Raw genomic sequence first — 11,261 nt, forward strand, 5'->3', positions numbered from 1 at the left:
ATATATATAGCGGGGCAGGTAGGGGCAGGTATTACCTAAATCCGACCCCGCCCTGCTCCTCCCAAGAACCCATCCCGCTAAAAACCCGCTCCGAGTGAGTAGGGGCGGGATGGGTACCCGCGAGTTCGGGTGGTATTGCCATCCCTAAGAGGGTCAGTACTTCTAGCAGATGGAACATTACGGTAAAAAAATGGTGGTGGAGGACCAGTATTTCTAGCAGAAACAAAAAACTTTTTTCATCGAGCCAAAAATGACAGTAGTATAATGATCTCTTTTATTTTGAAGTAAAAAAGTTTTTTTAATGGGAGTGATAAAATAACTTTTGAAAAGAAGAAAAGTCATATTTTTCTATTTTTTCTAAAGTTTTGAATTAACTTTTGCTACTTTTCAAACGAGCTCTTAGTTTGGTAAAACTTTTGTTTTTTAAAAAATAATTTTTAAAAGTTCGTTTTTAAAAAGTTGTAGTATTTATATTTACTAAATTAAAAATGACTTTTAGTAAGTAAAAGCAACAATAAATATATTTAGTAAAATAATTTTTAAAATTTAAAAATATTATAATAGACATTAATGTAAGAATTAAATTTGAATATTAATTAATATAGAATGTAATATTAAACTTTTTAATTTTGATAAATACAAACCAATTTTAAAAAGTTCATCTTTAAGGCTTAGTTTGGTAAAACTTTTACTTTTTAAAAATAATTTATAAAAATTAATTTTTAAAAGAAGACTTTTTAAAAAGTGTAGTATTTATATTTGGTAAATCAAATTAAAAATAACTTTTAATAAATATAAACAACAATTATTATGTTTGGTAAAATAATTTTTAAAATTTAAAAATACTATAAGAGACATAAATTTAAGCGTTAAATTTAAAAATAGTTAATATATAAATTTATATTAAATTATTAAATTTTAAAAAACATAAACCTAACTTTAAAAGTTTTATCTTAAGTATTTTTAAAAGTATTCCAATTTTTTAAAAATTACAAATATAAATATATAATCTGTTTTATTTATCAAACATAAAATAAAGAGTTGGTAACTTCTTCAAAAAACTTTCCCAAATTAAATTTAAATGCTTTCAATTTCAATTTTAATTTTATGTAAAGTTAATATCAATTACGAAGAAGCAAATTAATTAAAAGTTCAGGTATAACAGCGACGGACCTACTCACAAGGTTGTGGGTCATTTGTTGCCGTTGAATCTTAAAAAACAAAAATAAATATATATCCATGTACATAAAGAGTCTATTGTAATAATATATATGTCCTCTTATTTAAAAAAAATAAATTATTTATGTGTAAAAAATTATGTTATTAAATATGAATATAATAATAAAAATTATTTTATTATATAAATTTAATCTATAAAAATTGGATAAAATTATATTTATTTAATTAACACTACTAAAAAATTAGTTATTACAGACGAATATTTCCGACAAATTTTATCCCACAAAAATACAGACGGAATTTTAGAAGAATTTTTTGTCCAAAAACAAAAAAATGAATTAGCATAAATATTGAGGTGAGATTCACTCATCGTGGCTTTTACTTTTATCTTGAGATCACTGATTTTCTCTGAGTTTTTGCTTCTTGTCATTGGTTATTTGATGCTAAATATTGGCTTCTTCTTTAACTTCTCACTTGCAGAATTATAGAAGGGTCAATCAGTTGCCGTTAAAGGAATGGATTCACAGCTTCAATTTTTGTCAAACACTAAACAAAGCAATGATTTTTTTGGAAGAACTTAGAAAATTGTAATAGTACTGGGATAAGATTTATTTATTCATTTTTTTCTGAAATAAATGGTTTTTGGATTTCTGAAAAACTTCATGTGTGATTCATTTTGTTGCACTTGCTGAAGTCTCACAGGCTTCTTGCTCTGGCTGGCATAACTGAAGTTGGACTAATGCCTGTGAGCCTCCTCCTCCTACTTGAATACTATATGGAATTGGAATAAATCCATTTTTGTTTGTTGCTTCCATTTCGCTTGTGCCATCCTGCTACATCACACTTTCATTCTTTAGTAATTAGTTTAGTTAGATTTGTTTTCTGATTAGTGGATTTTTAGGTTTTGATTAGATTAGGTTTAGTTAGATTTGTTTTTTTTCTGATTTTAGTAATTAGTTTGATTTAAAATTTGTTGTTGAAACTTTTTTTCTCATGGTTTTTCAATTTTTGGTGTTTCCTTTCACTGCACTATCTTTTTTCTTTTACTGCTACTTTTTGCTGCAGTGTGATAGTGATCCTTCTACTTGGAGCTACATCAATGATCATGCTCATTTTCATATAGGACAGCAAGTTTGACTTGCTTCAGTAATAGCATATTCTGGTTGTTTAATAATGTAGAACATATGCATCTAGATTCTTTAAACTTTCTTACTTTGCATTGTTATAGGTGGTATGCTTCACTTGGGATGTATGATGTGGCTGTCAAGCATACGATGAAAATCTTGGCCTGCAGTCACCAGTCCAAGGCAACACAGGAATTATTCTTTAGTGACTTTCTTCAAACTGTGAAGGTGATAGTGACTCTATTTCCTTTTCAGATCTCATGCTTAGAACCTGATTGTTAAAATACTGAACTGCCAATAGTTTAATTTAATGTAATTTCTGATTGTTAAAATACTGAATCATATGACAATAAAATTTTCTTTTTGAGCATATATATTACTTATTTGAAAATTCATAAACTGGTTTTGTAGAATTGAATTTATGTGTAGAACTCAGCAGTCAGAATCTTGGTCTATCTATTCCACAACTATGCTTGAATTTGAACAAAAAATAAAAATTTTTGGTGTCAGTTTATCTTTGAAGTTCTATCTAGTACCCTTTTATGCCTTCATTTAAGGAATAGTATAAAAATTCCATTCATTTTATGCATAATTCATCGCATTCTTTACAATGGAAGTCTCAAGCAAGATTCTTTACATTTTTTTCTTTTATACTAATTTATAAATCCTAATCACTAGTTTAATTTGATTCCATCATTATTGTTGGTCTGTTAATTAAACAATTTGGATATTAATATACGTATAATGGCCTATGCAGTGATATATTCAACCTCGTGGGTTGTCTCCTGGAGCCAGCTATGGTATGCTATGCTACCAACTATAATGCTTTAATTTCTTGTGGTTGTGGCTCTAACTTATTTTGTTTTGGTATTTTGTTGCACTCTCTTCTTGTATTTTGGATGGCTCGTGGAAACGAACACAGTTGCCCACATAATACTACACAGCTCTGGTAATAATTAATAATTAATATGAAAGCATCAATTTTAATTTTCCCTAGTATCCACTGTATTACTCTGATAATTTTTGTTTTGTTTTTCAAAGAATTAATTCTTGTTGGTCTTTTCACTTTTTCACGTTTCTTATGATGGTTATGGGTGTATGTAAGTGCAGGTTGGGGAATACCAGGGTGCATATAAGGTTAGTTTATTGCCAGGTGTGTATCCGTGAACTTGTTTTGATCAAAGGTTTAACTTGTTTTTCTTCTTACATGTTACATTACTAAGGGGCTTCTGGAAAAGTATGGTCCTGAAAGGGTTCTTGATACTCCAATTATCGAGATTATTTTTTTTCACTCACAGTTCCTTGCTCTTTGATATCTTATCACTGTTTAATCCTATTGAAGAGTCATTGCAACTGAAAGAGAAAATTTAATAGTTTGTATCACAACTGACAAGAACAAATATTTTTATATCGGAAGATTTTCAGTTTAAAACCCAGAGGACTAGAGGCAGATTGCAAAAACTAAACTATCACATGAGGGGATAAATCCTATCCATCATTATCACTGTTTCTGTTTTCTATTAGTAAGGAGATGGCACTAATTTGTTTGCTAAATATATTGCAGGCTGGGTTCACTGGCATTGGAGTTGGTGCTGCTTACTATGGGGTCTAAGGCCGGTTGTCGAGTTTATGACTTTTAACTTCTCCATGCAGGTTAGAGTTGAACTTGATTACATTGTATTTTACTTTTTAATTAAAGCACCAAATAATTAAATTGCTGTGATGTCTTCTGAAGTTGGCCAAATTCTTCTTGATCTTTTATGTTTTACAATTAGAATACCAGGGTCCTATGATATGATATGGAAATTATTGATTTTCCACCTCAATCTGAATTAGAGATAAATAATACACTGGTGAATGGAGGAAAAATGTTGACCTCTATATTGGAACAATAGATTGAATTTATTGTTAGCTGTGTGAATCATAGTAGACATACATTCTAAGATATTTGATATGTGTGGTGTTTGACTTGTAGTTTGAATGTTACTTGACTCCTATGGCCATATGCATTAACCAATTTTAGACCTCATTGTTGGAATTTTGTTACTTATTACTCTTAATTGCTTGGCATAATTCTTTTAATGTCATAGTTACATATTATGTTAGAATGTAAAATCTCTTTCCTCTTCATTACAGCAATGTTGAGAAAAATATTTGTATCAATGCACGTAATTGAAAGATCACATTACTTGCTTCTTCATTAGGTTTATAATTGATTCCACTTATTGACTTGTTCTATTTTAACGTATGCACAGGCAATAGATCACATTATTAATTCTGCTACAAAATCAAACTACATGTCTGCTGGGCAAATATCTGTACCTATTGTCTTCAGAGGACCCAATGGAGCTGCTGTTGGAGTTGGTGCTTAGCACTCTCAAGTATGGATCTATTTCTACTTTTAAGCACGAACTTCAATTAGTTTTGCATTTTTGAAGAATTTTGCTCTGGTTACAACCTATTGAGCATAGGTATTATGGGTTTTATTTCTTATTGTATATCCTTCGACTTAGTTTTTGTGCAGTGTTATGCAGCTTGCTATGCCTCATGCCCTAGATTGAAGGTATTGTCACCATATTCACTTTATGATGGTGATGAGGATGAAGATGACATTGAAGACTATAGCTGATAGTTTTAGTATGGTTCAACAATATACTAGGAATTATAGTTGATGATCAATACACTTTATTTATGTTTTGAATTATATTGACTTGCTTGTTTATAGTACTTTTTTTTTTAGTTTGATAATACGATGAATTTGTTTATTTTTTGAAATATTATAAATATTCGAATACAAATTAGATAAAAATTTGTATTAAATTTATATTTATTTTGTATGAAAACAAGTTTATTTTGTAATTGAAAAAATAAAAAAAATTTCTATTTTACCTTACTGACGGATTTACAGACGGATTTTCTGTCTGTAATCAGAGTGTATGATGATTTTTCAAGGTTCAAATTACAGACGAAAAATTTGTCAAAAAATCCGTCTGTAATTACAGACAAAAAATCCGTCTAAAAATCCGTTTGTAATTACAGACGAAAAATCTGTCTGAAAATTCGTCTGTAATGACAGACGAAAAATTCATCGAAAAATTCGTCTGTAATTATAGACGGAAAATCCGTTGGAAAATCCGTCGTCTTCGGGAAATGGATGGAGAATTTACAGAGAGAAAATTCGTCGGTAACTGGTAAAAATCCGTCGGTAATTTTTCGATGAAAAAAATCCATCGGTAAATAATTTCCGACGAGGCTTTTACAGAGGGACAAAATCCGTCGGTAATTTCGTCGATAACCAAAAATCCGTCTGTAATAAAGACTAAACTTATCTGTATTAATCCATTTTCTAGTTGTATAAAAATTACTAAAAATTACTACTAATAATAATAATAATAATAATAATAATAATCCAATTACTTAGTCATTCAAGTTTAATTCTAACTATTCAAATATAAATGAAATTATTAGTATTTAATAATTTTTAATAATTAATTGAGATTATATATATATATATATATGATTTATTTTATTTTATTTTATTTAGTTTTGGCTTTACATATAATTAAGAATAAGAGATATTTTCTATACATATATATTATATAAGAATAATTGTGATTTTTTATTTAATTTTTTGTTTTTTGCACAATTTTTTTTGTCTTTTTTACACAATTATAGAAAAGAATCGAATTTGATCCGTTTAAGTTATACTCTTGGTAGATTCTTCAACTGTTAAGTAATAATTCTTTTTTATATTATATTACATCTAGTATTAGTAATAAATATATTAAGCAACATGACTAAAATATTAAAATGAGAAAAAATATTTTTAAATTAACATACTTTTTAGTGTTAATTAAAATATGAAGAAATTTGATTAATATATTTTAAATTTTAAATATCTAAACATATTACAGGAGTGCTATATATATAAGTCATTTTAGTTTATAAGTCATATAAGTTGGGCCAAACCCAACAAAAAGAATGCTCACCCATACGAGCGTGTTAACACGCACGCTACTCAACAGTTTTCATAGCGTGTTTCATCTTCATTGTCGTTTTTTTTATTACTGTTGTTGTTGCTACATTTTTTTCACTCATTCTTTTTCTATTGATTTTGCAACATTATGTATTTTTTGTCTTCTTTGTTTGATTTTTTCTTCCCAAGAAGAATTATGAGAATATGAAATAAGAAGATAAAGAAGAAGAAGCAGCAGAAGATGAGGATGAGGAAGAGGAAAAGTTTTGAATTATGCAGAATTTATCGGCACACATACACCGAAAATTCTTGAATAATACACCCAAAAATCTTCGTGTTATACCAAAATTTACTGAAAATATAGAAAAAAATTTCCTCTAATACTGCATTTTTTTGTTCTTCTTTTTTCCTTATTTCTTTCTTTCTTTTAGTTGAACGAATATAAGTTCATGCTCTTCCAAAATGATTTTGTACCATTATGTATTTCTTCTTCTTCTTTATTTGATTTTTTTATTTTTATTCTTGTTAAAAGTGTAAAATAAGAAGAAACTTGAGAAGATAAAATAAGAAAAAAAGATGAATAAGAAAAAAAAGAAGATGATGATGATGATGAAAAAGAAGAAGAAGAAGCAGCAAAAGATGAGGATGGGGGAGAATAATAGTTTTGAATTATGTAAAATTTATCAGCACTACAACAAATAAGGGTTTTTGCAACGGTCAAAAACCGTTGTCGTAGATTGAAAAACCGTTCCTAAAACTTTAGGCAACGGTTTTTTACCTGTGGTATATGCGGCCGTTGCCAATGCTCAAAGGCAACAGTTTTTTACCTAAGGCAACGGTAACAAGAAAACCGTTGCCTTAGTTACTGACATAGACAACGGTTTCGAAAGACAATTTTAAACAACGGTTTTGAACCGTTACTCAATAAGCAACGGTTTTAAACCATTCTCTTTCATGATGCAACGGTTTAAAACCATAACTAGATAGGCAACGGTTTTAAACTGTTGTAGCTTTATTATTCACAAAGCCAACGGTTTTAAAGCGTTACTGTTCGTGTCATTTTTCGGCAACGGTTTTAATACCATTGCCATTTTGTAGTCGTCTAAGACAACGGTTTTAGAGCATTACCGTTGATGTCATTTTTTGGCCATTTTGTAATCGTCTTTGACAACGGTTTTAACACCATTGCCTTATGTGACTTCTAACAACGGTTTTTTATAATATATAATTCTTTATATACAATAGTTTTCTCATGAATGAAATTAGTTCCAACTTTTTTTTTAATTTAGTGTCAATAAATAATCTAAATTATTTGAATCGAATTACTATAGAAAAAATAAATGAACATTTCTCATCAAATTTGACTTATAAAAATTGTCGTAAGATCCACAATCACATTATATCATCATTTTTCAAAATACAATAAATGTCTTTCTGCTTATACTTTTCAGTTTTCACAATCTAAGCAGGAATAATTAAGTTATGCAGTGTTATCTGTATGCTAATTCTCTAAATAATAACTAACTCTAGCATAAATGTTGAAATCGACATGGTTAATATTCTTGTATCTTAACATATTACAAAATCATTCAAGCTAAAATTGAAGTTAATAAGGGATGAAACTTTCATGGAAAGAAGAACCAACATTACAATTTTATACCATCTCCTTCTGAGGAACATAAAAGTCAGATAAGATAGAACATTGCACGTGGGCCAATATCCTTCATTGGCTTTGAAATTATTTGCAGCATCTACAAAATAAAAAACATATTTATCAATGATCAATTTGTGCCAAGATATATATATATATATATATATATATATATATATATATATATATATATATATATATATATATATATATTAAGTACTTATAGTTAAGCTACAAAATAACAAGTGGCTCTAGTAATCTGATGAACCCATAGAAATGAAAAATAAACAAATAAACAAATTATTGCTGGCAAACACCAAGACAGGAAGAAACTATATACACCACGTAACAGATTGCGCTGCATTTTTACATGAAATTAATACAAAGAAATTACAGTGGAGTGAAGCTAACCTGAAGATACTCAAATATAGTGCTGAAAGAAAGCTTTAACAGGAGACCACTATCCACTGCCTGCAATAGTATGATATTGTATTAAGGCTACACTTACTAACAAAGACAAAATGGAATTAGATGGAAAAAAAATAATGAAATGACAAAATCTTAGCTATAGATCATACAGCATGATGATCCACGATAGCTGTCTTCACTGCTTTAGAATAAACCTCACAGACTGAAGTATATAACAGCATTCAGCAAAATACAGAAATAAGAAGAAATGAAGTGGGCATGCAAAATAACATCATTACAAAATATCCAATTATCATTTTGAGTGGTCTTCATCTAAAGACAAGGTTAAAAAGCAAAGAAAATTGAATTATATGATGAAATTATATATATGATGGAATTTTGTCAGCCTTTAGTGATCAAGATAAAAATTAAGAATCTTCTATAGGAAGAAGAGGGAAAAAAATCTTACAAGGCAGTTAACATCATTGTTTCATACAACTAACGACCTACATGATCAAGTCTTTTATTTAAGTTTATCACATTTTTTAGTGCAAATTCTAATGTGAAGCATTGCTAGTAGAGTTATTGGTATCATTTTATTTATATTCTTTTCCTTCCCTTTTTTAATGGTACAAGAAGAGGATAAAGCACAGCATATCGCGCCTTCAGAAAAGACCTACACTCAACATAACCAGCAACATAGTATTCATTCCCCTCCAAGAGATCACCAAACAAATATCCAAGAAAAAGTTTCATTGACAAGAACAAGAACAAGAGCAAGTGCAAGAACAAATACTCAGTGGATGTGGCTCCCCTATGACCTGAACTAAAGTTGTCAACATAGCAAACGCACCGCTGCTCCAATGAAGCGGCGATGCCACCATAATTCACACAAACAATTCTCTTATCTATCCCATTTTCTGTGAAGGCAAGAACAACAATAAAAATCCACCATACATTATGCAGGGCAAGCATAAAAACTATTTTAAAACTCAGATTTCAAGATAACAATTCAGTAATCAAACTTCAATATAATCCATCAAGCAAACCAACTTATAACAACCAATTCAGCATAATCAAATACAATTAGGATTCTCTGCAATTCCAAACAATCAGAAAAACCGGTAACAGTCACAGCCTCAAACCAAAATCAAAACTAATTCCAATCATAACTCAGAGTAATCACCCTTCACAACCGCATCTAATTCCAATCATAACTCAGAATAATCACAATAGCTAACCCTTCTCAAACACATTTTAAGTCATTCACATCGATTAATTGATTCTTAACCACTATTAACCATTTGCAATTATCCAATTAACTTTGTAGGTATTCTAAAATTAAAACTATTAAACTTTAAAAATAAATCCCCTACCTCAGAGTATCGAACTAGCAGAAATTAATTGCGACAAACCCCTCTTTCTTAATCCATGGCAACAGCAGCAACATTTCCGATCACTTTCTAGCAGTAGCAGTGGCACCGGAGCAGGGAAAAGGCAGGGCAGTTCGGACCAACGGCTCCAGCAACCTCCTCTGGCGAGTTTTGTCCCTTTCTCCATCGTTGTTTTGTATCGCAGTGAACCATTAGTAGCAGAGGCCTCGATTGGTACCAGTGGTGAGTTCCAACAGTTGAGGATTGAATGAAGTTACAGCGGCAAGGAAGTCGGCCATGACAGCAGCAGCAACCCCCTTTCTGCGGTGACGGCAATAGAAGCTTCGCTGGCGGTGAGTGTGGCAGATTGGAAGAATATGGTGGTATTGGCGGCTCAGGGGAAGGCAGAACGGTGACAGCGATCGTGGCTCCAGTGAAGGTGATGGCTTCTTCTACTCCTCGTCCCGGTCCTTGGCTCGCGTCTCCCTCATCTCCATCTGGGGCTTCCCTCAGCGATGCAGAACTGACGGCGGCTCAGACGGTAGCGGTGACCTTGAAGCACGACGGCGACGAGGCGTTGGCGGCGGAACAGCTCCGTCGCAGCCTCTGTCTCCCTCTCACGCATGTCGTTCTCTTCCTCACATCTGACTCTCTCTCGGTCACCCCTCTACCTTCACCTGACGATGACAACGACGACCGCAGAACCCTTCCTAGCGCCATCCCCTCCCTCGCTTCTCCTTCCTCTTCTTCTCCATTTCCCCCTTGAGCTCCCCCTGTTTCTCGTTTCTTCCCTTTTCTTTCCTTCTGTGTGTGTGCGTTATGTTTGATTTAGGGTACAAATGGAGAAATTTGGGATATTAGGTTTAAATTAAAAATTTTTAGAATTAAAGAAAAATATATACAAGTAATATAATAATTTTTATAAAATATTTAAAATCAAATAACAATTTAGGATTTGAATATAATATTGTAAAGATTATTTTTGGAGCATATAAAATTTTATTTACTAATATATCATTTATTTTAAATAATTTTTTATTAAATTAAATTATAAAATGAACACACTAATCATATTTTATAAAATACAGTTTTAACCCGAAATATCAATTATTTAGATTATATGATATAATTTTTTATTATTTTTTTATTATAAAAAATTTTAATTTTAATTTGTATAAAATAATTAATTATAATAAAAATTGTACATAACTATTAATTGTCTTAAATTTAAGTATTTATAAAAATTAATATAATCATTTTTAACAAATTAATCTCTAAGAGTTTAATTTAATAAAATAAATAATAATTTATTCATAATACAAATTTCTTAAATTAAATTACCTAACACTTCCATTACTGAATTTTAATTTGAAATTACATGAAATAACTAATTATAAAAATTATATAAAATTATTAATTAACTTAACTCCATATATTAATAAAACTAATTTAATTACTCTTAAAAGATTAGTTTATAAAAATAAGGAGTTCAAAATAAAATAAATCACAATTTATTTATATAATTATTTGAAATTATTTTTATTGGTATT

General features: G+C 29.9%; 1 protein-coding gene across 1 annotated transcript; it reads right to left on the minus strand.

The window, feature by feature from the left end:
* Positions 1 to 7,964: 7,964 nt before the first annotated feature.
* LOC107632967 (phosphopantothenate--cysteine ligase 1-like) lies at positions 7,965 to 10,010 on the minus strand. The gene is made up of 5 exons (XM_088506990.1): positions 9,950 to 10,010; positions 9,019 to 9,258; positions 8,509 to 8,561; positions 8,342 to 8,401; positions 7,965 to 8,030 (listed from the first exon to the last, which is right to left on the minus strand). Exons 1-5 carry the CDS (start codon positions 10,008 to 10,010, stop codon positions 7,965 to 7,967), a joined length of 480 nt encoding a protein of 159 aa, XP_088363116.1.
* Between the last annotated feature and the right edge of the window lie 1,251 nt (positions 10,011 to 11,261).

The sequence above is a fragment of the Arachis ipaensis genome, chromosome B3, assembly GCF_059453495.1.
Source record: "Arachis ipaensis isolate K30076 ecotype BB chromosome B3, ASM5945349v1, whole genome shotgun sequence".
Taxonomy (NCBI): Eukaryota; Viridiplantae; Streptophyta; class Magnoliopsida; order Fabales; family Fabaceae; genus Arachis; species Arachis ipaensis.